Source organism: Salvelinus fontinalis, chromosome 23 (genome assembly GCF_029448725.1).
Source record: "Salvelinus fontinalis isolate EN_2023a chromosome 23, ASM2944872v1, whole genome shotgun sequence".
Lineage (NCBI taxonomy): Eukaryota > Metazoa > Chordata > Actinopteri > Salmoniformes > Salmonidae > Salvelinus > Salvelinus fontinalis.
Window position 1 is genome coordinate 25662749 of NC_074687.1, and position 27880 is coordinate 25690628.

Sequence of the window (27880 nt, forward strand, 5' to 3'; positions counted from 1 at the left end):
TTCAACTAGTTGGCTCGGGAAAACAAACAAGCAACCTTTTGGTTACTGGCTCAACGATCTTAAACGCTAGGCTACCTGCTGCCAAATGTGTTCTATATTCTAAATGTTCTAAGATGGGTTCATCTTACCGCACTCATTTCATGAAACATGTTATTGTATATAGGAATTAATAAACCGGGTGGTTCGAGCCCTGAATTCTGATCGGCTGAAATCCGTGGTATATCAGACCATATACCATACTGGGTATATTACTGCTCATTACGTTGGTAGCCAGTTTATAACAGCAATAAGGCACCTCGGGGGGGGTTGTGGTATATGGCCAATATACCACGGCTAAGGGCTGTGTCCAGGCACTCAGCGTTGTGTCGTCCCTAAGAACAGCCCTTAGCCGTGGTATATTGGCCGTACACCGCACCCCCTCCGGCCTTATTGCTTAATTATAATCACATTTGATTGATTGATTTGATTCATTGATTAAGTCAGTATTTCAAAGGTGGGTCCGTATGCCACCACCTATAGATTGATCGACCGATTGATTGACCAATTCATGTTTTGTTTCTCTAAGGTGGGTCCGTATGCCAACACCACTCGGTATACCTATGAATACGACGCTGATGGGCAGCTCCAGGTAGTGTCCATCAACGACAAGCCACTGTGGCGTTACAGCTACGACCTGAACGGTAACCTTCACCTGCTGAGCCCCGGGAACAGCGCCCGCCTCACGCCGCTACGTTACGACCTCCGAGACCGCATCACCAGGCTGGGAGACCTCCAATACCGCATGGACGAGGACGGCTTTCTGAAGCAGAGAGGGAATGAATTCTTTGAGTACAGCTCCCTTGGACTACTGGTTAAGGTAAGATTAGCTGATCAGATTAGATTAGCTACAACGCTCCAACACAGTTGATGCTTTATAAAACCACACATAGGACACACACAGTGGACACTTTCAAAAACAGCTCAAAACTCTCCAAGCTAGCAGCCGATGCTCTGTGCTTGAATATGTTCCTGCTAGCCGATGCTCTATCCTTGAATATGTTCCTGCTAGCCGATGCTCTATCCTTGAATATGTTCCTGCTAGCCGATGCTCTGTGCTTGAATATGTTCCAGCTAGCCGATGCTCTGTCCTTGAATATGTTCCAGCTAGCCGATGCTCTGTGCTTGAATATGTTCCTGCTAGCCGATGCGCTATGCTTGAATATGTTCCTGCTAGCCAATGCTCTATCCTTGAATATGTTCCTGCTAGCCAATGCTCTATCCTTGAATATGTTCCAGCTAGCCAATGCTCTATCCTTGAATATGTTCCAGCTAGCCGATGCTCTATGTTTGAATATGTTCCAGCTAGCCGATGCTCTATCCTTGAATATGTTCCTGCTAGCCAATGCTCTATCCTTGAATATGTTCCAGCTAGCCGATGCTCTATCCTTGAATATGTTCCTGCTAGCCAATGCTCTATCCTTGAATATGTTCCTGCTAGCCAATGCTCGGTGTGATCTGTTCTGCTCCCTATGGTGTTCTGATTACTTTTATTCACACTTTGTTTTTAATGTACTTTTAACGTAAGGTAAATATTTTTAACGTAAGGTAAATATTTTAATGTAAGGTAAATATTTTTACCGCAATGTAAATCTTTTAACGTAAGGTAAAAGGTAAATCTTTTTAACGTAAGGTAAATCTTTTTAACATAAGGTAAATCTTTTTAACGTAGGTTAAATATTTTTAACGTAAGGTAAATATTTTAATGTAAGGTAAATATTTTTACCGCAATGTAAATCTTTTAACGTAAGGTAAAAGGTAAATCTTTTTATTAAAGTAAGGTAAATCTTTTAACTTAAGGTAAATCTTTTAACGTAAGGTAAAAGGTAAATCTTTTTAACGTAGGTTTTTTTTTTTAAACGTAAGGCAAATATTTTAACGTAAGGTAAAAGGTAAAAGGTAAATCTTTTAACTTCTCTGGGATAGTTGGGAAGCTAGCGTCCCAACTGACAAGCACCCCCAACCCCCCCCCCCCCTCACTGATTAGCATCGCGTCACAATGAAAAGGAAAATCTAAATATCATAAAATCACAAGTCCAAGACACCAAATGAAAGATACGGATCTTGTGAATAAAGCCACCATTTCAGATTTTTTAAATGTTTTACAGGGAAGACAAAATATGTAAATCTATTAGCTAACCACGTTAGCAAAAGACACCATTTTTCTTTGTCCACCATTTTTTCTCTCCACCAGTAGCTATCACCAATTCGGCCAAATAAAGATATAAATAGCCACTAACCAAGAAAAAACCTCATCAGATGACAGTCTGATAACATATTTATTGTATAGGATAGGTTTTGTTAGAAAAATGTGCATATTTCAGGTATAAATCATAGTTTACAATTGCACCCACCATCACAACTCGACTAGAATAAATACAGAGAGCAACGTGTATTACCTAATTACTAATCATAAAACATTTCTTAAAAATACACAGCTCACAGCAATGGAAAGACACAGATCTTGTGAATTCAGAAAATATTTCAGATGTTCTAAGTGTTTTACAGCGAAAAAACAATAAATCGTTATATTAGCATACCACATGTGCAAACGTTACCCGAGCATTGATTCAAGCCAAAGAGAGCGATAACGTAATCATCGCCAAATATATTATTTTTTTCACTAACCTTCTCAGAATTCTTCCGATGACACTCCTGTAACATCATATTACAACATACATATAGGGTTTGTTCGAAAATGTGCATATTTAGCCACAAAAAAACGTGGTTATACAATGACAATACTAGCAAAACTAGCCTGAAAATGTTGGGCGTCATATTTGACATTGATCTTGTCTCATGAATAACTATTCATAAACTTGACTAAAGAAATATAAGTTGGACAGCTATCGAAAGACAAATTAGTTCTTAATGCAATCGCTGAATTACATTTCTAAAATTATCCTTCCTGTGCAATACAGGGTTGGCCAAGTGAAGCTACAACAAAAAAAATGGCGGAATATGCGTTTAACATTTTTCGACAGAACAACGATTTATCATCATAAATATTTCTTACTATGAGGTGATCTTCCATCAGAATCTTGGGCAATGTATCCTTTCTTGGGTCTAATCTTCTTTTGGTCGAAAGATGTCCTCTTGTCCGTCGAAATGCCCACTAAAATTCGACCGGGACCCCGAAACGTGCCCGGCGCTTCAAAGTGCATCACAAAGCAATGCCTCAAAATCGCACTAAACGGATATAAATTGCTATAAAACGGTTTAAATTAACTACCTTATGATGTTTTTAACACCTATAACGAGTAAAAACATGACCGGCGATATTACTGGCTAAACAACAGCTTGGAAAGAGAGCAGGTCCGACGCCCATCGTGCCTTTTATACAGGCCTTGATTGCGCAATCGACTCCATTCAAATTGTCACCACTTACTGACATCTAGAGGAAGGCGTGGGCAGTGTTTGTATCCTCATAGCATTTACAGGGACATTAAAACTGACCTGGGACCAGAGGCCAAGATTTCTGAAATCTCACTCCATATCAGGAAAAGTGCTGTAGAATGAGTTCTGTTCCACTCAGAGACATAATTCAAACGGCTTTAGAAACTAGAGAGTGTTTTCTATCCAATAATAATAATAATATGCATATTGTACGAGCAAGAATTGAGTACTAGGCAGTTTAATTTGGAGATCAATTTTCGCTAAGTCGAAACAGCACCCCCTATATCCCAAAGAAGTTCGTACATTACATCTTTTAACGTAAGGTGTCCTCAAGTGTGGTATAAAAGGTGTTCGTCAAATATAGCAACTGTTATTTCCTGTTTTATTGATTGATATGTTTCTTGTCAAGGTCTACAACCGGGTGAGCGGCTGGAGTATCCGCTACCGGTACGATGGTCTGGGTCGTAGGGTCTCATCCAGGTCCACTCTGGGTCACCATCTCCAGTTCTTCTATGCTGACCTGTCCAGTCCCACCCGGGTCACTCACATGTACAACCACACCAGCTCAGAGATCTCTTCCCTGTACTACGACCTGCAGGGACACCTGTTCTCCATGGAGCTCAGTAGTGGGGATGAGTTTTATGTAGCGTGTGATACGATCGGCACGCCGCAGGCCGTCTTCAGGTGATTATGGAGGGGGGAAAATCTTAAAACTTAGTCATGATGTCAATGGGAGAATAAGTTCACTTTTGACTCAATAGAATACTAATATTGTTTTTATCTCTGTGGTATGTAAATGTCTCTATTTTCTCAAACTTGAAAACGTACAAATAAAGTATAAAAATATGTATATATATACCGTACCAGTCAAAAGTTTGGACGCTTTATTTTTTACTATTTTCTACATTGTAGAATAATAGTGAAGACATCACAACTATGAAATAACACTTATGGAATCATGTAGTAACCCAAAAAAGTGTTAAACAAATCAAAATATATCTTATATTTTACATTCTTCAAAGTAGCCACCCTTTGTCTTGATGATACCTTTGCACACTCTTGGCATTCTCTCAACCAGCTTCACCTGGAATGCTTTTCCAATAATCTTGAAGGAGTTCCCACATATCCTGAGCACTTGTTGGCTGCTTGTCCTTCACTCTGCGGTCCAACGTCTTTTGGATGGGATGTTAAACAGGTGTCCTGACTCTCTGTGGTCACTAAAGATCCCGTGGCACTTATCGTAAGAGTAGGGGGTGTTAACCCTGGTGTCCCGGTTAAATTCCCAATTTGGCCCTCATAACATCACGGTCACCTATTCATCCCCAGCTTCCAATTGGCTCGTTCAGCCTCCTCTCTCCTGTAACTATTCCCCAGGTCGTTGCTGTAAATGAGAACGTGTTCTCAGTCAACTTACCTGGTAAAATAAGGGTAAAATAAATAAATAAAATGTTTTTATAAAACTCATCCCAAACCATCTCAGTTGGGTTGAGGTTGTGTTACTGTGGAGGCCAGGTCATCTGATGCAGCACTCCATCACTCTCCTTCTTGGTCAAATAGCCCTTACACAGCCTGGAGGTGTGTTGGGTCATTGTCCTGTTGAAAAACAAATGATAGTCCCACTAAGCGCAAACCAGATGGGGTGGCGTATCGCTGCAGAATGCTGTGGTAGCCATGCTGGTTAGGGTGTGCCTTGGATTCTAAATAAATCACTGACAGTGTCACCAGCAAAGCACCCCCACACAATCACACCTCCTCCTCCATGCTTCACGGTGGAAACCACATATGCAGAGATCATCCGTTCACCAACTCTGCGTTTGACAAAGACACGGAGGTTGGAACCAAAATTCTCAAATTTGGACTCATCAGACAAAAGGACAGATTTCCACCGGTCTAATGTCCATTGCTCGTGTTTCTTGGCCCAAGCAAGTCTCTTCTTCTCATTAGTGTCCTTTATTAGTGGTTTCTTTGCAGCAATTCGACCATGACGGCCTGATTCACGCAGTCTCCTCTGAACAGTTGATGTTGAGATGTGTCGGTTTCTTGAACTCTGTGAAGCATTTATTTGGGCTGCAATATCTGAGGCTGGTAACTCTAATGAACTTATCCTCTGCAGCAGAGGTAACTCTGGGTCTTCCTTTCTTGTGTCAGTCCTCATGAGAGCCAGTTTCATCATAGCGCTTGATGGTTTTTGCGACTGCACTTGAAGAAACGTTCAAAGTTCTCCAGATTGACTGACCTTCATGTCTTAAAGTAATGATGTACTGTCATTTCTCTTTGCTTATTTGAGCTGTTCTTGCCATAATATGGACTCGGTCTTTTACCAAATAGGGCTATCTTCTGTTTACCACCCTTACCTTGTCACAACACAACTGATTAACTTCAAATGAACTTTTAACCATTCATACCTGTTAATTGAAATGCATTCCAGGTGATTACCTCGTGAAGCTGGTTGAGAGAATGCTAAGAGTTTGCAAAGCTGTCATCAAGGGAAAAAGGGTGGCTACTACTTTGTGTTATTTCATAGACTTGTTGTTTCCACTATTCGTCTACATTGTAGAAAGTAGTAAAAATTAAGAAAAACCCTTGAGTAGGTGTGTCCAAACGTTTGACTTGTACTGTGTATATTTGATATATTATATTTTATTATTATATATATATATTATATATTATATATATTATATTATATTTGATATATATTTGACACTACAATAGTGTTTCGGTGTCTTGTTTTAAACAGCGACGTAATTTGTCCAAAATGATTGCTGCTCTTCAAAGAACATCCTTTGAATCGAGGAACAGGTGTACGCTATATAGGGAACGGAGTGTCATTAAGGACGTACCCTTGGACTCATTTTGTTGTGCTTTATTTCAGTGGCTCTGGCCTGATGATCAAGCAGATCCTCCACACTGCTTTCGGGGAGGTGTACCTGGACTCCAACCCAAGCTTCCACCTCATCCTGGGGTACCAGGGGGGTCTGTACGAGCCCCTGAGCCGCCTGGTACACATGGGCCGGAGGGACTATGACACCTTGGCCGGGCGATGGACCACGCCGGACCACGAGGTGTGGAGCAGGCTGAACGCTAACAACATAGTACCTTTCAACCTGTACATGTTCAAGAACAACAACCCTCTCAGCAACAGCCTGGAGACCAAGTGTTACATGACAGGTCAGTCTGGGGAGGGAGGGAGGGGGTGGGGGGGGGGGGGAGAGGGGAGGGAGGGAGGGAGGCAGGGAAGCAATCTGTATTGTGTATATATTGGCATAGAAACCGGTATGGAGTGAATGAGAGAATGAGAGAGAAAGCAGTCACCATGCTGCAACTGTTCTGGTCTACAGTAAGACAACTGTTCTGGTTTACAGTAAGATAACTGTTCTGGTCTACAGTAAGACAACTGTTCTGGTTTACAGTAAGATAACTGTTCTGGTCTACAGTAAGACAACTGTTCTGGTTTACAGTAAGACAACTGTTCTGGTCTACAGTAAGACAACTGTTCTGGTTTACAGTAAGACTACTGTTCTGGTTTACAGTAAGACAACTGTTCTGGTTTACAGTAAGATAACTGTTCTGGTTTACAGTAAGACTACTGTTCTGGTTTACAGTAAGATAACTGTTCTGGTTTACAGTAAGACAACTGTTCTGGTTTACAGTAAGACAACTGTTCTGGTCTACATTAAGACAACTGTTTGGGTATACAGTAAGACAACTGTTCTGGTTTACAGTAAGACTACTGTTCTGGTTTACAGTAAGACAACTGTTCTGGTCTACATTAAGACAGCTGTTCTGGTCTACATTAAGACAACTGTTCTGGTTTACAGTAAGACAACTGTTCTGGTCTACAGTAAGATAACTGTTCTGGTCTACATTAAGACAGCTGTTCTGGTCTACATTAAGACAACTGTTCTGGTTTACAGTAAGACAACTGTTCTGGTCTACAGTAAGACTACTGTCCTGGTTTACAGTAAGATAACTGTTCTGGTTTACAGTAAGACAACTGTTCTGGTTTACAGTAAGACAACTGTTCTGGTCTACAGTAAGACTACTGTTCTGGTTTACAGTAAGACAACTGTTCTGGTTTACATTAAGACAACTGTTCTGGTCTACAGTAAGACTACTGTTCTGGTTTACAGTAAGACAACTGTTCTGGTTTACAGTAAGACAACTGTTCTGGTTTACAGTAAGATAACTGTTCTGGTTTACAGTAAGACAACTGTTCTGGTTTACAGTAAGACTACTGTTCTGGTTTACAGTAAGACAACTGTTCCGGTTTACAGTAAGACTACTGTTCTGGTTTACAGTAAGACAACTGTTTTGATGTGGTTTTTTTGGACGGTCTGTCTGTATGTAAGGACATTGGCCCTCATTGATAACGCTTGTCAGAGTTGGAGGTCTCCCCTGTTCATTCCATTATCATTTCATTATGATCTAAAATACTAAACTGATTCAGGATCAGCACACTCCTTTACTTCTTCAGGAAGCAATGGGTTTTTATCATTCATTTAAACAATGGCAAATAGCTGTCAATACCACAGAGTAGACGTTTCAACAGATCTCAGTTCAGCTCTATGGTCCTCCATTAGACTGAAGGAGCATGTTAGAGACCTTTCAACAGATCTCAGTTCAGCTCTATGGTCCTCCATTAGACTGAAGGATCATGTCAGAGACCTTTCAACAGATCTCAGATCAGCTCTATGGTCCTCCATTAGACTGAAGGAGCATGTCAGAGACCTTTCAACAGATCTCAGTTCAGCTCTATGGTCCTCCATTAGACTGAAGGTGCATGTTAGAGACCTTTCAACAGATCTCAGATCAGCTCTATGGTCCTCCATTAGACTGAAGGAGCATGTCAGAGACCTTTCAACAGATCTCAGTTCAGCTCTATGGTCCTCCATTAGACTGAAGGAGCATGTCAGAGACCTTTCAACAGATCTTAGATCAGCTCTATGGTCCTCCATTAGACTGAAGGAGCATGGTAGAGACCTTTCAACAGATCTCAGATCAGCTCTATGGTCCTCCATTAGACTGAAAGAGCATGTCAGAGACCTTTCAACAGATCTCAGATCAGCTCTATGGTCCTCCATTAGACTGAAGGAGCATGTCAGAGACCTTTCAACAGATCTCAGATCAGCTCTATGGTCCTCCATTAGACTGAAGGAGCATGTCAGAGACCTTTCAACAGATCTCAGATCAGCTCTATGGTCCTCCACTAGACTGAAGGAGCATGTCAGAGACCTTTCAACAGATCTCAGATCAGCTCTATGGTCCTCCATTAGACTGAAGGAGCATGTCAGAGACCTTTCAACAGATCTCAGATCAGCTCTATGGTCCTCCATTAGACTGAAGGAGCATGTCAGAGACCTTTCAACAGATCTCAGTTCAGCTCTATGGTCCTCCATTAGACTGAAGGTGCATGTTAGAGACCTTTCAACAGATCTCAGATCAGCTCTATGGTCCTCCATTAGACTGAAGGAGTATGTCAGAGACCTTTCAACGGATCTCAGATCAGCTCTATGGTCCTCCATTAGACCGAAGGAGCATGGTAGAGACCTTTCAACAGATCTCAGATCAGCTCTAAGGTCCTCCATTAGACTGAAGGAGCATGTCAGAGACCTTTCAACAGATCTCAGTTCAGCTCTATGGTCCTCCATTAGACTGCGTGACTGAAGGAGGAATGCTTAAGTAGCCTGTTAGATTTAACCACAGTGATTTCTTCCTGTTAGATAAAATGTGCATCCCAAAATACCACCGTATTCCCTACATGAAGTAGTACTGGTCAGAAGTAGTGCACTATATAGTGAACGGGGTTCCATTTGGAACGGAGCCGTAGCTGCCTCACCAGAGAGGTTTCTTAGGCTGTATTGTGATTGATGGCGCTGACATTTCCATTCCATTCAGCTGATTACCTGGGTCCTTTCATTGTCTTCAAACAAAAAAAATCTTATTTAAAACAGCTCTGTCAGGTGCCACAATGCAGCCGGGAATAACTGAAGAGGTGCCGAACGTGGAACCCAGAGAATAACTCTCCTGCCCATGACGAGGTTCCACAATGCAGCCGGGAATAACTGAAGAGGTGCCTAACGTGGAACCCAGAGAATAACTCTACTGCCCATGACGAGGTTCCACAATGCAGCCGGGAATAACTGAAGAGGTGCCTAACGTGGAACCCAGAGAATAACTCTACTGCCCATGACGAGGTTCCACAATGCAGCCGGGAATAACTGAAGAGGTGCCTAACGTGGAACCCAGAGAATAACTCTCCTGCCCATGACGAGGTTCCACAATGCAGCCGGGAATAACTGAAGAGGTGCCGAACGTGGAACCCAGAGAATAACTCTACTGCCCATGACGAGGTTCCACAATGCTGCCGGGAATAACTGAAGAGGTGCCTAACGTGGAACCCAGAGAATAATTCTACTGCCCATGACGAGGTTCCACAATGCAGCCGGGAATAACTGAAGAGGTGCCTAACGTGGAACCCAGAGAATAACTCTACTGCCCATGACGAGGTTCCACAATGCAGCCGGGAATAACTGAAGAGGTGCCTAACGTGGAACCCAGAGAATAACTCTACTGCCCATGACGAGGTTCCACAATGCAGCCGGGAATAACTGAAGAGGTGCCTAACGTGGAACCCAGAGAATAACTCTACTGCCCATGACGAGGTTCCACAATGCTGCCGGGAATAACTGAAGAGGTGCCTAACGTGGAACCCAGAGAATAATTCTACTGCCCATGACGAGGTTCCACAATGCAGCCGGGAATAACTGAAGAGGTGCCTAACGTGGAACCCAGAGAATAACTCTACTGCCCATGACGAGGTTCCACAATGCCGCCGTGAATAACTGAAGAGGTGCCTAACGTGGAACCCAGAGAATAACTCTACTGCCCATGACGAGGTTCCACAATGCAGCCGGGAATAACTGAAGAGGTGCCTAACGTGGAACCCAGAGAATAACTCTACTGCCCATGACGAGGTTCCACAATGCAGCCGGGAATAACTGAAGAGGTGCCTAACGTGGAACCCAGAGAATAACTCTACTGCCCATGACGAGGTTCCACAATGCAGCCGGGAATAACTGAAGAGGTGCCTAACGTGGAACCCAGAGAATAACTCTACTGCCCATGACGAGGTTCCACAATGCTGCCGGGAATAACTGAAGAGGTGCCTAACGTGGAACCCAGAGAATAACCATACTGCCCATGACGAATAGAGCTATTGGAGGGGGTTGACTCTACTCTGCTTCAGTCCCACTTTTATGCTCTTTTCTGGAATGTGATTTAAAGCTGTTTCTGGAATGTGATTTAAAGCTGTTTCTGGAATGTGATTTAAAGCTGTTTCTGGAATGTGATTTAAAGCTGTTTCTGGAATGTGATTTAAAGCTGTTTCTGGAATAGGATTTAAAGCTGTTTCTGGAATGTGATTTAAAGCTGTTTCTGGAATGTGATTTAAAGCTGTTTCTGGAATAGGATTTAAAGCTGTTTCTGGAATGTGATTTAAAGCTGTTTCTGGAATGTGATTTAAAACTGTTTCTGGAATGTGATTTAAAGCTGATTCTGGAATGTGATTTAAAGCTGTTTCTGGAATGTGATTTAAAGCTGTTTCTGGAATGTGATTTAAAGCTGTTTCTGGAATGTGATTTAAAGCTGTTTCTGGAATGTGATTTAAAGCTGTTTCTGGAATGTGATTTAAAGCTGTTTCTGGAATGTGATTTAAAGCTGTTTCTGGAATGTGATTTAAAGCTGTTTCTGGAATGTGATTTAAAGCTGTTTCTGGAATGTGATTGAAAGCTGTTTCTGGAATGTGATTTAAAGCTGTTTCTGGAATGTGATTTAAAGCTCTTTGTCACCTTATTAAGACATGTAAGAAAAACACAGTTTGGTGGAAAAGCTACTGTATAAAACGCAGCTGTGTAGACCAGGTTAATGTTTAAAGGATGTTGATGACGGGCTCTCTCTGAGAGGTGTCACCTGTGTTGCTAACAGCCACCCAACTGGGTGAGCTGTCCTGCACATGTAAGACTATAGGAGATGAATCATCATATCGTCTCTTCTCCTGAAGATGTCTCCAGCGCTATTCAAGTAATAATCACAGGTAGCTAGTCCAAGGCCTGAGACCAATCAAGTGTCCTGACTGTAAGCATGGAGTGGATCTTTGGACAGCCTTCTAGTGTGTACTAGATATTCTCTGGAGCAGGTTTTAATTTGGCTCCTCGGGTCAAAGTATTTCCAGGGTCTACAATACATTGTGGTATGTGTGTATGATAATGATAAGCCTGTACTGTGTATTTGACGTGTTTGACATGTATTTATCTCATCCCTCTTCCCCAGATGTCAACAGTTGGCTGGTGACGTTTGGCTTCCAGCTGTACAACGTTATACCAGGTTACCGTAAACCCTCTACCGATACCATGGAGCCGTCCTACGAGCTAGTCAGAACACAGATCAACGCTCAGGAGTGGGACAGCACTAAGGTAATATAACACAGCACACACTACTGTACTGGACACTCAGTCATCCATCTCTCCAGTCCTCATTCATATCTCTGTCGCTCCATCCATCCACTCCTCCTCAGCTCCAAGGTAACACACCCTACTGTACTGGACACTCAGTCATCCATCTCTCCAGTCCTCACTCATATCTCTGTCGCTCCATCCATCCACTCCTCCTCAGCTCCAAGGTAACACACACTACTGTACTGGACACTCAGTTATCCATCTCTCCAGTCCTCATTCATATCTCTGTCGCTCCATCCATCCACTCCTCCTCAGCTCCAAGGTAACACACCCTACTGTACTGGACACTCAGTTATCCATCTCTCCAGTCCTCATTCATATCTCTGTCGCTCCATCCATCCTCAGATCCAAGGTAACACACCCTACTGTACCTGACAATCACTCACCTGTCTTTCTGTCTGTCAATCCATCCCTCCATCCAGCCATCAATTCAGCCATCAATCCATCCCTCCCTCAATCCATCCCTCCATCCAGCCATCAATTCAGCCATCAATCCATCCATCCCTCAATCTATCCATCCATCCATCAATTGTCGTAGACATATTCAGTCAATAATATTTCTCAAATACCGGAGCCTGTGAGTTCAATTAGACTTTATTACAAAGTAATATAAGCCGAGCTGGTCCATGAAGCATCACCCTCTCCATCCTTGGCACACACTTTTTAAACAGGTTTCATCCTTACATCACACACATAGTGACTCCTCTTTATGGTAATGGTTCATCCCCTCTGGCATTTAGCCACCGTTATCTTTTTGCCTTGCACCAATTTTAGCTTGGTTTCACATTAGTGCATAGAAACATTACAGCCATAGCAATGGTACAAAAATAAATAGACATGTCCACTCCCCATACAGGTGCATGTCTAAAGGTGTCTAATGACCCAGACACACACATAGAGTGCACTTATCCTGCTGACTACTATGAAATGTAAAATGGGCACATATGTACTGGACAATCCCCAATACAAACCATCCCTCCATCCAGCCATCAATCCATCCCTCCATCCAGCCATCAATCCATCCCTCCATCTCTCCATCAATCCATCCCTCCATCCAGCCATCAATCCATCTCTCCATCAAACCATCCCTCCATCAATCCATCCCTCCATCAATCCATCAATCCATCCCTCCATCAAACCATCCCTCCATCAATCCATCTCTCCATCAAACCATCCCTCCATCAATCCATCAATCCATCCCTCCATCTTTCCATCAAACCATCCCTCCATCCAGCCATCAATCCACCTCTCCATCAAACCATCCCTCCGTCTCTCCATCAATCCATCCAGCCATTAATCCATCCCTCCATCTCTCCATCAAACCATCCCTCCATCAATCCATTAAGCCATTAATCCATTCCTCCATCTCTCCATCAATCCATCCCTCCATCCCTCCATCAAACCATCCCTCCATCCAACCATCAATCCATCCACTCCTTCCCCGCTCATCCTCATATCTCTCCCTCTGTCTTTCCTATCAGATAGTAACCAACCTGTTAGCAGAGCTCCTGACTCCCCAAGGAGCTACCCAGTTATCGGACCAGATCACGGCCCAGTGAGCTAGTGTTCCTACTCCCCAGCCCCTCTGTCTGGGGTACGGGGACCTAGTCCAGCCCCTCTGTCTGGGGTACGGGGACCTAGTCCAGCCCCTCTGTCTGGGGTACGGGGACCTAGTCCAGCCCCTCTGTCTGGGGTACGGGGACCTAGTCCAGCCCCTCTGTCTGGGGTACGGGGACCTAGTCCAGCCCCTCTGTCTGGGGTACGGGGACCTAGTCCAGCCCCTCTGTCTGGAGATGGGGGAACAGGCAGTGAGAAACAGGGTCATACCTAAACGGCTCTGTTAATTGTCCCGGCTGCCATTAGGGAGATTCATTGTTTCTTCTCCTCCACCACTAAGAGACCATTGATTACATCTTCCCTTACATCTTCCCCTACATCTTCCCTTACATCTTCCCTTACAGCCAGGCAGAGAGTAGACAGACAAGCCATGCTCTGGTTCCCTCGTTGATCAGCCCTTCGTATCGCCTGCTGCCTCGGAGTCCAGTGTGAATAATTAAACAGGCTGTTGTTGTCCTGGATGGCTGTAGTTACAGCTAGATCGAACAGCCACCCACCCACCCAGCCAGCCAGCCAGCCACCCAGCCAGCCAGCCAGCCACCCAGCCAGCCACCCACCCACCCAGCTAGCCACCCACCCAGCCAGCCACCCACCCAGCCAGCCAGCCAGCCACCCACCCACCCAGCCAGCCACCCACCCAGCCAGCCACCCAGCCAGCCAGCCACCCACCCAGCCAGCCACCCAGCCAGCCAGCCACCCACCCAGCCAGCCACCCACCCAGCCAGCCAGCCAGCCAGCCACCCACCCACCCAGCCAGCCAGCCACCCACCCAGCCAGCCACCCACCCAGCCAGCCAGCCAGCCAGCCAGCCACCCACCCAGCCACCCACCCAGCCAGCCACCCACCCACCCACCCAGCCAGCCAGCCACCCACCCAGCCAGCCACCCACCCAGCCAGCCAGCCAGCCACCCACCCAGCCAGCCACCCACCCAGCCAGCCACCCACCCAGCCAGCCAGCCAGCCACCCAGCCAGCCACCCACCCACCCACCCAGCCAGCCACCCACCCAGCCAGCCACCCACCCACCCAGCCAGCCAGCCAGCCAGCCAGCCACCTACCCAGCCAGCCAGCCACCCACCCACCCAGCCAGCCACCCACCCACCCAGCCACCCAGCCACCCAGCCACCCACCCAGCCACCCAGCCACCCAGCCACCCAGCCACCCAGCCACCCACCCATCCAGCCAGCCAGCCACCCACCCAGCCAGCCACACATCAGGCTTCACAGCCTATCCCTAGACAGAGTGTCTCTCAGCGCCCACAGCCCTTTACCTTAAAATGATAAGCTTTCAAAGCTGTTTAGTCAATAAGAAAGAATAGGTCATGTCCTAAAAGGCCATTATCATGGCGATAATGCTGAGGACAGCTGGGTGTAATAAGGAAAGGTGACAAGAACACGGTACTCTAAATGGATCACTATTCCCTATGTAGTACACTACTTTAGACCAGGGCCTATCAGATCAAACCCAGCTTGACCTGGTCTGAGTCCAGGCCTCAGGATGGCAGTATAGATCTTGCATCCCATATGGCCCCTATAACCTAGTACAGTACAGTCCTTCCATCCTAAATGGGCCCCTATAACCTAGTACAGTACAGTCCTTCCATCCTAAATGGGCCCCTATAACCTAGTACAGTACAGTCCTTCCATCCCATATGGGGCCCTATAACCTAGTACAGTACAGTCCTTCCATCCTAATGGGGCCCTATAACCTAGTACAGTACAGTCCTTCCATCCTAATGGGGCCCTATAACCTAGTACAGTACAGTCCTTCCATCCTAATGGGGCCCTATAACCTAGTACAGTACAGTCCTTCCATCCCATATGGGCCCTATAACCTAGTACAGTACAGTCCTTCCATCCCATATGGGCCCCTATAACCTAGTACAGTACAGTCCTTCCATCCCATATGGGGCCCTATAACCTAGTACAGTACAGTCCTTCCATCCTAATGGGCCCCTATAACCTAGTACAGTACAGTCCTTCCATCCCATATGGGGCCCTATAACCTAGTACAGTACAGTCCTTCCATCCCTGGTTTGAATGGGCCCCTATAACCTAGTACAGTACAGTCCTTCCATCCATGGTTCGAATGGGGCCCTATAACCTAGTACAGTACAGTCCTTCCATCCCATATGGGCCCCTATAACCTAGTACAGTACAGTCCTTCCATCCTAATGGGCCCCTATAACCTAGTACAGTACAGTCCTTCCATCCCATATGGGCCCCTATAACCTAGTACAGTACAGTCCTTCCATCCTAATGGGGCCCTATAACCTAGTACAGTACAGTCCTTCCATCCCAAATGGGGCCCTATAACCTAGTACAGTACAGTCCTTCCATCCCTGGTTTGAATGGGCCCCTATAACCTAGTACAGTACAGTCCTTCCATCCCATATGGGGCCCTATAACCTAGTACAGTACAGTCCTTCCATCCCATATGGGGCCCTATAACCTAGTACAGTACAGTCCTTCCATCCCATATGGCCCCTATAACCTAGTACAGTACAGTCCTTCCATCCCATATGGGCCCCTATAACCTAGAACAGTACAGTCCTTCCATCCTAATGGGGCCCTATAACCTAGTACAGTACAGTCCTTCCATCCCATATGGGCCCCTATAACCTAGTACAGTACAGTCCTTCCATCCTAATGGGGCCCTATAACCTAGTACAGTACAGTCCTTCCATCCTAATGGGCCCCTATAACCTAGTACAGTACAGTCCTTCCATCCCATATGGGCCCCTATAACCTAGTACAGTACAGTCCTTCCATCCCATATGGCCCCTATAACCTAGTACAGTACAGTCCTTCCATCCCATATGGCCCCTATAACCTAGTACAGTACAGTCCTTCCATCCCATATGGGCCCCTATAACCTAGTACAGTACAGTCCTTCCATCCTAATGGGGCCCTATAACCTAGTACAGTACAGTCCTTCCATCCTAAATGGGCCCCTATAACCTAGTACAGTACAGTCCTTCCATCCCATATGGGCCCCTATAACCTAGTACAGTACAGTCCTTCCATCCCATATGGCCCCTATAACCTAGTACAGTACAGTCCTTCCATCCCTGGTTCGAATGGGGTGCCATTTTAGACGCAGATAGAAGCAGAATAGAAAATATTTAAAAAAATATATAGAGCAGCTTTTCAAAAATAACAGCTTTTCAAACCATTTGACCTCTACTGTTGACCTCTACCGTTGACCTCTACTGTTGATCTCTACCGTTGACCTCTACTGTTGATCTCTACCGTTGACCTCTACTGTTGATCTCTACTGTTGACCTCTACCGTTGATCTCTACCGTTGACCTCTACTGTTGATCTCTACGGTTGACCTCTACTGTTGACCTCTACGGTTGACCTGTACTGTTGCTCTTGGGCTGTTACAAAACGAATGGGAAGTCAGGTCATGGACTGTGACAGTAAGCAGCCTGCTTATACATGGAAATGAGCTTTACACACAGCCAGGTTCAGGACAGAGAGGTGAACAAACCAGGGCTGTGTCTCTAACCCTATTCCCTATATAGAGCCCTGTGTCTCTAACCCTATTCCCTATATAGAGCCCTGTGTCTCTAACCCTATTCCCTATATAGAGCCCTGTGTCTCTAACCCTATTCCCTCAATAGAGCCCTGTGTCTCTAACCCTATTCCCTATATAGGGCCCTGTGTCTCTAACCCTATTCCCTATATAGAGCCCTGTGTCTCTAACCCTATTCCCTATATAGAGCCCTGTGTCTCTAACCCTATTCCCTATATAGAGCCTTGTGTCTCTAACCCTATTCCCTATATAGAGCCCTGTGTCTCTAACCCTATTCCCTATATAGAGCCCTGTGTCTCTAACCCTATTCCCTATATAGAGCCCTGTGTCTCTAACCCTATTCCCTATATAGAGCCCTGTTTCTCTAACCCTATTCCCTATATAGAGCCCTGTGTCTCTAACCCTATTCCCTATATAGAGCCCTGTTTCTCTAACCCTATTCCCTATATAGAGCCCTGTGTCTCTAACCCTATTCCCTATATAGAGCCCTGTTTCTCTAACCCTATTCCCTATATAGAGCCCTGTTTCTCTAACCCTATTCCCTATATAGAGCCCTGTTTCTCTAACCCTATTCCCTATATAGAGCCCTGTTTCTCTAACCCTATTCCCTATATAGAGCCCTGTGTCTCTAACCCTATTCCCTATATAGAGCCCTCTGGGCCCTGTATTAGTCCACCAAATAAGGACTACTCTGCCACTACTCAGTACCTTGATACCCTGAGGAATTGCTGCAAGCCATGGCCAATTCATTCCCATCCAGTAATATTGACATGGCTACGGTGATGTGAGTCCTGTGGGATACATTTTTCCTATCTGCCCCCCCCTGAGAATAACGTCCTCTGTGTGTGTGTGTGTGTGTGTGTGTGTGTGTGTGTGTGTGTGTGTGTGTGTGTGTGTGTGTGTGTGTGTGTGCGTGTGAGTGTGCGTGTGTGTGTGTGTGTGTGTGCACTCATGCGCAAATCTCCATGGGACTCTCCACTCCTGTGTGCGTCCTCATATTTCTTCCCCCATGGGGAGTCTCTGAACCCAGCGCCCAGTGGTTCCTCCTTCAAGGCTGCCAGACAGACAGAATCACAAGCATTCCCATTTCAAGCAGTATATATCTCCTATATAGTATCTCCTATATAGTATCTCCTATATAGACTACAGTACCAGTCAAAGGTTTGGAAACACCTTCTCATTCAAGGGTTTTTTCTTTATTTTTACTGTTATCTACATTGTAGCATAATAGTGAAGACATCAAAACTATGAAATAACACATGTGGAATCGTGTAGTAACCAAACAAGTGTTCAACAAACCCAATTATATTTTAGATTCTTCATAGTAGCCACCCTTTACCTTGATGACAGCTTTGCACACTCTTGGCTTTCTCTCAACAAGCTTGATGAGGAATGCTTTTCCAACAGTCTTGAAGGAGTTCCCGCATATGCTGAGCACTTGTTGGCTGCTTGTCCTTTAGTCTGCAGTTTAACGCATCCCAAACCATCTCAATTGGGTTGAGGTTGGATTATTGTCGATGCCAGGTCATCTGATGCAGCACTCCATCACTCTCCTTCTTGGTTAAATAGCCCTTACACAGCCTGGAGGTGTGTTGGGTCCATTGTCCTGTTGAAAAACAAATGATAGTCCCACTAAGCGCAAACCAGATGGGATGGCGTATCGCTGCAGAATGCTGTGGGAGCCATGCTGGTTAAGTGTGCCTTGAATGCTAAATAAATCACTGACAGTGTCACCAGCAAATTACCCCCACACCATCACACCTCCTCCTCCATGCTTCACGGTGGGATCCACACATGCGGAGATCATCCATTCACCTACTCTGCGTCTCACAAAGACACAGCGGTTGGACTGATCAGACCAAAGGACAGATTTCCACCGGTCTAATGTCCATTGCACATGTTTCATTGCCCAAGCAAGTCTCTTCTTATTGGTGTCCTTTAGTAGTGGTTTCTTTGCAGCAATTCGACCATGAAGGCCTGATTCACACAGTCTCCTCTGAACAGTTGATGTTGAGATGTGTCGGTTACTTGAACTCTGTGAAGCATTTATTTGGGCTGCAATTTCTGAGGCTGGTAACTCTAATAAACTTATCCTCTGCAGCAGAGGTAACTCTGGGTCTTTCTTTCCTGTGGTGGTCCTCATGACACCCAGTTTCATCATAGTGCTTTATGGTTTTTGCGACCGCACTTGAAGAAACGTTCAAAGGTTTAGAAATTTTCCTGATTGACTGACCTTCATGTCTTAAAGTAATGATGTACTGTTGTTTCTCTTTGCTTATTTGAGCTGTTCTTGCCATAATATGGACTTGGTCTTATACCAAATAGGGCTATCTTCTGTATACCACCCCTACCTTGTCACAACACAACTGATTGACTCAAACGTATTAAGAAGGAAAGAAATTCCACAAATTAACTTTAAACATGGCACACCTATTAATTGAAATGCATTCCAGGTGACTACCGCATAAAGCTGGTTGAGAGAATGCTAAGGGTGTGCAAAGCTGTCATCAAGACAAAGGGGGGCTACTTTGAAGAATCTCAAATACAACATATAAAATATATTTTGACTTGTTTAACACTTCTTTGGTTACTACATGATTACATCTGTGTTATTTCATAGTGTTGGTGGCTTCTATATAATAGTACATATAGTCTATATAAAAGTATTTATCATCTATATAATAGTATATATAGTCTATATAAAAGTACATGTAGTCTGTATAATAGTACATATCTTCTATATAGCCTATATGATAGTATATATACTGTAGACCAAAAACCGTGGCCCATATCTGTTAGTTGCACGCAAAGAACATTTAAATCGATATTTACAGTTGAAGTCGGAAGTTTACATCCACTTAGGTTGGAGTCATTAAAACTCGTTTTTCAACCACTCCACAAATTTATTGATAACAAACTATAGTTTTGGCAAGTCGGTTAGGACGTCTACTTTTTGCATGACACAAGTAATTTTCCCAACAATTGTTTACAGACAGATTATTTCACTTATAATTCACTGTATCACAATTCCAGTGGGTCAGAAGTTTACATACACTAAGTTGACTTTGCCTTTAAACAGCTTGGAAAATTACAGAAAATGATGTCATGGCTTTAGAAGCTTCTGATAGGTCTAATTGACATAATTTGAGTCAATTGGAGGTGTACCTGTGGATGTATTTCTTGGTATACCTTCAAACTCAGTACCTCTTTGCTTGACATCATGGGAAAATCAAAAGAAATCAGCCAAGACCTCAGAAAACAAAATGTTGACCTCCACAAGTCTGGTTCATCCTTGGGAGCAATTTCCAAATGCCTGAAGGTACCACGTTCATCTGTACAAACAATAGTACGCAAGTATAAACACCATGGGACCACGCAGCCGTCATACCACTCAGGAAGGAGACGTGTTCTGTCTCCTAGAGATGAACGTACTTTGGTGCAAAAAGTGCAAATCAATCCCAGAACAACAGCAAAGGACCTTGTGAAGATGCTGGAGGAAACCTGTACAAAAGTATCTATATCCACAGTATAACGAGTCCAATATTGACATGACCTGAAAGGCCGCTCAGCAAGGAAGAAGCCACTGCTCCAAAAACCGCCATAAAAAAGCCAGACTACGGTTTGCAACTGCACATGGGGACAAAGATCGTACTTTTTGGAGAAATGTCCTCTGATCTGATGAATCAAAAATTGAACTGTTTGGCCGTAATGACAATCGTTATGTTTGTAGGAAAAAGGGGGAGGCTTGCTAGCCAAAGAACACCATCCCAACCGTGAAGCACGGGTTGGCAGCATCATGTTGTGGGGGTGCTTTGCTGCAGGAGGGACTGGTGCACTTCACAAAATAGATGGCATCATGAGGATGGAAAATGATGTGGAAAAGGATATATTGAAGCAACATCTCAAGACATCGTTCAGGAAGTTAAAGCTTGGTCGCAAATGGGTCTTCAAAATGGACAACGTCCCCAAGCATACTTCCGAAGTTGTGGCAAAATGGCTTAAGGACAACAAAGTCAAGGTATTGGAGTGGCCATCACAAAGCCCTGACCTCAATCCTATAGAACATTTGTGGGCAGAACTGAAAAAGTGTGTGTGAGCAAGGAGGCCTACAAACCTGTCTCAGATACACCAGCTCTGTCAGGAAGAATGGGCCAAAATTCACCCAACTTATTGTGGGAAGCTTGTGGAAGGCTACCCAAAACGTTTTACCCAAGTTAAACAATTTAAAGACAATGCTACCGAATATTAATTGAGTGTATGTACACTTCTGACCCACTGGGAATGTGACGGAGGAAAAAAAGCTGAAATAAATCATTCTCTCTACTATTATTCTGACATTTCACATTCTTAAAATAAAGTGGTGATCCTAACTGACCTAAGACAGGGAATTTTTACTAGGATTAAATGTCAGGAATTATGAAAAATTTAGTTTAAATGTATTTGGCTGAGGCGTATGTAAACTTCTGACTTCAACTGTATCTTCTATATAATAGTATATATCTTCTAGATAATAGTATATATCTTCTATATAGTAGTATATATATTCTAGATAATAGTATATATCTTCTATGTAGTAGTATATATCTTCTTCCTCTTCTTCATTGTTTTCTTCCTAAAAGGGAAGGGGAGATGGATGGAATAAGTGCATACAGTTTGTAGGAGAGGATAGGTATATTTACAAACACATTTCTGAGGTGAAAAACTGCAAAAATGTGTGATGAACCTCACAAACAAGCAGTGGATATTTACCTGTCTGTGTTTAAGAGCTGTCTGCAAATCATTGTCCTCCAAAAGCCAGGCAGCTAACTATCAACAACCATTATTCACCCCTTCTGTTGAAACCACATAATGGTTTTAATTTCCCAGCCTCACAAATTATTGCTATTTGTGAATATCACCATGGGGATTGGGTTATTTTAAATCTGAGAGAGAGAGAGAGTTCACTGATCACAATACTAGACTGTTACCTGGGTCGTTCCATGAAATTAGTACCTTTTGCGTCCCATTGATATCTTGAGAAGAAATTGTGCACCAACAGAAACTGTTGAGTGTGAAAAACCCAGCAGCGTTGCAGTTCTTGACACAATACCATACCCTGTTTAAAGGCACTTTAATATTTTGTCTTGCCCATTCACCCTCTGAATGGCACACATACACAATCCATGTCTCAAGGCTTAAAAATCTTTATTTAACTGGTCTCCTCCCCTTCATCTACACTGATTGAAGTGGATTTAACAAGAGACATCATCAATAAGGGAACATAACTTTCACCTGGATTCACCTGGTCAGTCTGTGTCATGGAAATAGCAGGTGTTCTTAATGTTTTGTACACTCAGTGTATGTATTTCCACACTGTGAGGTTGGAATAATACTGTTAAGTTGTGAAAATGATGATAATGGCTTTTAGCAGAGGTGTGGACTCGAGTCACATGACTTGGACTCGAGTCTGACTCAAATTTGATGACTTGAAACGTGACTTGATAGAAAAGAAAATAACTTGAGACTTGACTTTTCCTTGAGACTGATGATTTGACATTCTGGCCAGGTTTTGTAATGTTTTGTCACTCATTTTGTGGCACAGAGTCTCCACGCAGTCAGAGACGGTATCACACTGATTGGCTAGTGACACGCACACTCGGCCCTCTGATTGGACCAGCGAACTGTCAATCAACTCAGGTCGGGTGAGCTAGCAGTGAAGTTTTGGGGGGGGGGGGGTGAAAGTGTGAAACTGAATAGGAAAGATATTTATTTGAAAAGGCATCCGATTTGTATTTTATATTTATCCCTTTGCTTATTTGATCTGGTTACTAACATAGGCAGAGGCATATAAACTGGGTATGTCAATCAGTTTAACACCAACTATTTAAAATGGGTCACAAAAAACAAGATGCTTATGTCTCCACCCTAACAATAAGAGTCGGGAGGATGCGTGACAAGTTTAAGCCATAGGGCTTATTGTGGACAGCTTTTGGCGGGAGTGAAACCTCTTGTTTCGCCTCTTCCTCTGTAGAGAGCGCATCGATGCAACTGCAGTGAACAGCGGGGCTTTTTCTCAACACATTGCAGAGGATGGCTGTGCTAAGATGGCTTTGGCTCGGTAACTGCTGTTTGACATGAAACTCAACTAGAGGTTTAATCCCCGGTGCTGAGCTAGTTTGTAGCAGCTAATTGTTGTATGTTATTTGCAGAATGTTCAGTCTCCTATTGACTGAGGTGAATGTTCAGTCTCCTATTGACTGAGGTGAATGTTCAGTCCCCTATTGACTGAGGTGAATGTTCATTCTCCTATTGACTGAGGTGAATGTTCAGTCCCCTATTGACTGAGGTGAATGTTCATTCTCCTATTGACTGAGGTGAATGTTCAGTCTCCTATTGACTGAGGTGAATGTTCAGTCTCCTATTGACTGAGGTGAATGTTCAGTCTCCTATTGACTGAGGTGAATGTTCAGTCTCCTATTGACTGAGGTGAATGTTCAGTCTCCTATTGACTGAGGTGAATGTTCAGTCTCCTATTGACTGAGGTGAATGTTCAGTCTCCTATTGACTGAGGTGAATGTTCAGTCTCCTATTGACTGAGGTGAATGTTCAGTCTCCTATTGACTGAGGTGAATGTTCAGTCTCCTATTGACTGAGGTGAATGTTCAGTCTCCTATTGACTGAGGTGAATGTTCAGTCTCCTATTGACTGAGGTGAATGTTCAGTCTCCTATTGACTGAGGTGAATGTTCAGTCTCCTATTGACTGAGGTGAATGTTCAGTCTCCTATTGACTGAGGTGAATGTTCAGTCTCCTATTGACTGAGGTGAATGTTCAGTCTCCTATTGACTGAGGTAAATGTTCAGTCTCCTATTGACTGAGGTGAATGTTCAGTCTCCTATTGACTGAGGTGAATGTTCAGTCTCCTATTGACTGAGGTGAATGTTCAGTCTCCTATTGACTGAGGTGGATGTTCAGTCTCCTATTGACTGAGGTGAATGTTCAGTCTCCTATTGACTGAGGTGAATGTTCAGTCTCCTATTGACTGAGGTGAATGTTCAGTCTCCTATTGACTGAGGTGAATGTTCAGTCTCCTATTGACTGAGGTGAATGTTCAGTCTCCTATTGACTGAGGTGAATGTTCAGTCTCCTATTGACTGAGGTGAATGTTCAGTCTCCTATTGACTGAGGTGAATGTTCATTCTCCTATTGACTGAGGTGAATGTTCAGTCTCCTATTGACTGAGGTAAATGTTCAGTCTCCTATTGACTGAGGTGAATGTTCAGTCTCCTATTGACTGAGGTGAATGTTCAGTCTCCTATTGACTGAGGTGAATGTTCAGTCTCCTATTGACTGAGGTGGATGTTCAGTCTCCTATTGACTGAGGTGAATGTTAAGTCTCCCATTGACTGAGGTGAATGTTCAGTCTCCTATTGACTGAGGTGAATGTTCAGTCTCCTATTGACTGAGGTGGATGTTCAGTCTCCTATTGACTGAGGTGAATGTTCAGTCTCCTATTGACTGAGGTGAATGTTCAGTCTCCTATTGACTGAGGTGAATGTTCAGTCTCCTATTGACTGAGGTGAATGTTCAGTCTCCTATTGACTGAGGTGAATGTTCAGTCTCCTATTGACTGAGGTAAATGTTCAGTCTCCTATTGACTGAGGTGAATGTCCAGTCTCCTATTGACTGAGGTGAATGTTCAGTCTCCTATTGACTGAGGTGAATGTTCAGTCTCCTATTGACTGAGGTGAATGTTCAGTCTCCTATTGACTGAGGTGAATGTTCAGTCCCCTATTGACTGAGGTGAATGTTCAGTCTCCTATTGACTGAGGTGAATGTTCAGTCCCCTATTGACTGAGGTGAATGTTCAGTCTCCTATTGACTGAGGTGAATGTTCAGTCTCCTATTGACTGAGGTGAATGTTCAGTCTCCTATTGACTGAGGTGAATGTTCAGTCTCCTATTGACTGAGGTGAATGTTCAGTCTCCTATTGACTGAGGTGAATGTTCAGTCTCCTATTGACTGAGGTAAATGTTCAGTCCCCTATTGACTGAGGTGAATGTTCAGTCTCCTATTGACTGAGGTGAATGTTCAGTCTCCTATTGACTGAGGTGAATGTTCAGTCTCCTATTGACTGAGGTGAATGTTCAGTCTCCTATTGACTGAGGTGAATGTCCAGTCTCCTATTGACTGAGGTGAATGTTCAGTCTCCTATTGACTGAGGTGAATGTTCAGTCTCCTATTGACTGAGGTGAATGTTCAGTCTCCTATTGACTGAGGTGAATGTTCAGTCTCCTATTGACTGAGGTAAATGTTCAGTCCCCTATTGACTGAGGTGAATGTTCAGTCTCCTATTGACTGAGGTGAATGTTCAGTCTCCTATTGACTGAGGTGAATGTTCAGTCTCCTATTGACTGAGGTGAATGTTCAGTCTCCTATTGACTGAGGTGAATGTCCAGTCTCCTATTGACTGAGGTGAATGTTCAGTCTCCTATTGACTGAGGTGAATGTTCAGTCTCCTATTGACTGAGGTGAATGTTCAGTCTCCTATTGACTGAGGTGAATGTTCAGTCTCCTATTGACTGAGGTAAATGTTCAGTCCCCTATTGACTGAGGTGAATGTTCAGTCTCCTATTGACTGAGGTGAATGTTCAGTCTCCTATTGACTGAGGTGAATGTTCAGTCTCCTATTGACTGAGGTGAATGTTCAGTCTCCTATTGACTGAGGTGAATGTTCAGTCTCCTATTGACTGAGGTGAATGTTCAGTCTCCTATTGACTGAGGTGAATGTTCAGTCTCCTATTGACTGAGGTGAATGTTCAGTCTCCTATTGACTGAGGTGAATGTTCAGTCTCCTATTGACTGAGGTGAATGTTCAGTCTCCTATTGACTGAGGTGAATGTTCAGTCCCCTATTGACTGAGGTGAATGTTCAGTCTCCTATTGACTGAGGTGAATGTTCAGTCTCCTATTGACTGAGGTGAATGTTCAGTCCCCTATTGACTGAGGTGAATGTTCAGTCTCCTATTGACTGAGGTGAATGTTCAGTCTCCTATTGACTGAGGTGAATGTTCAGTCTCCTATTGACTGAGGTGAATGTTCAGTCTCCTATTGACTGAGGTGAATGTTCATTCTCCTATTGACTGAGGTGAATGTTCAGTCTCCTATTGACTGAGGTAAATGTTCAGTCTCCTATTGACTGAGGTGAATGTTCAGTCTCCTATTGACTGAGGTGAATGTTCAGTCTCCTATTGACTGAGGTGAATGTTCAGTCTCCTATTGACTGAGGTGGATGTTCAGTCTCCTATTGACTGAGGTGAATGTTAAGTCTCCCATTGACTGAGGTGAATGTTCAGTCTCCTATTGACTGAGGTGAATGTTCAGTCTCCTATTGACTGAGGTGGATGTTCAGTCTCCTATTGACTGAGGTGAATGTTCAGTCTCCTATTGACTGAGGTGAATGTTCAGTCTCCTATTGACTGAGGTGAATGTTCACTCATGCCGCCAAACATACCCTCGTAAAACTGACTATCCTACCGATCCTTGACTTCGACAATGTCATTTACAAAATAGCCTCCAACACTCTACTCAGCAAACTGCATGCAGTCTATCACAGTGCCCTCCGTTTTGTCACCAAAGCCTCTTATACTACCCACCACTGCGACCTCTAGTCGGCTGGCCCTCACTACATATTCCTCACTACATATTCGTCTCCAAACCCATTGGGTCCAGGTCATCTATAAGTCTGAGATAAGCCCCGCCTTATCTCAGTTCACTGGTCACCGTAGCAACGCCACTCGTAGCACGTGCTCCAGCAGGTATATCTCACTGGTCATCCCCAAAGCCAATTCCTCCTTTGGCCGCCTTTCCATCCAGTTCTCTGCTGCCAATGACTGGAACAAATTGCAAAAATCACTGAAGCTGGAGACTCATATCTCCCTCACTAACTTTAAGCACCAGCTGTCAGAGCAGCTTACCGATCACTGCACCTGTACACAGCCCATCCGTAAATAGCACACCCAACTACCTCATCCCCATATTGTTATTTATCCTCTTGCTCTTTTGCACCCCAGTATCTCTACTTGCACATCATCATCTGCACATCTATCACTCCAGTGTTAATGATAAATTGTAATTATTTCGCCACTATGGCCTATTTATTGCCTTACCTCCCTACTCTTCTACATTTACACACACTGTACATAGATTTTCCTATTTTTCTTTTAGCTGGTTTAAGATGAAAGAAGGAGATTTAGGCTGTTACTTTAATAGGCACTTACTACAGTCATATTTTTATTTAACCTCTTCAGATGGGAAAACGTGTTTTTTATTAAATTGATCATGTGCTCTTTATGAAAGAATGTTACAATTTGGTGAAATAAAAACAGGGGTTTTTCACCACGTTAAATGACCCAAAAAGGGACTCATTTCGTTGGAAGACCCACCTGCTCATACCCCGTGGAATCTTAGCTTGGTCTTTCAAACACAAAACCTTGTTATTTGCACCATAGGAGTTGGCAATACGGCACAAACAGATCTGGGACCAGGCTAGGAGTATCTACTGCTGGTAATCTGTTGGAACTGAGAAGGAATTAACAGATCTGGGACCAGGCTAGACGTTTCTACTGCTGGTAATCTGTTGGAACTGAGAAGGAATTAACAGATCTGGGACCAGGCTAGAAGTTTCTACTGCTGGTAATCTGTTGGAACTGAGAAGGAATTAGGAGATAAATCAGTCATGCTGGTATGTTAGACAGACTGGTCATATGAGAGAGACAGAGAGAGAGACAGACTGGTCATATG

At 43.9% G+C, this 27880-nt stretch overlaps 1 protein-coding gene across 1 annotated transcript in view; it reads left to right on the forward strand.

The window, feature by feature from the left end:
• Positions 1-27880, forward strand: part of LOC129821064 (teneurin-4) — a 189211-nt gene that overhangs the window by 138751 nt on the left and 22580 nt on the right. The window contains exons 16-19 of the mRNA XM_055878318.1: positions 566-856; positions 3842-4116; positions 6305-6600; positions 11761-11903. Of these exons, the coding sequence (XP_055734293.1) occupies positions 566-856; positions 3842-4116; positions 6305-6600; positions 11761-11903 (1005 nt within the window). The remainder of the gene's footprint in view (positions 1-565; positions 857-3841; positions 4117-6304; positions 6601-11760; positions 11904-27880) is intronic.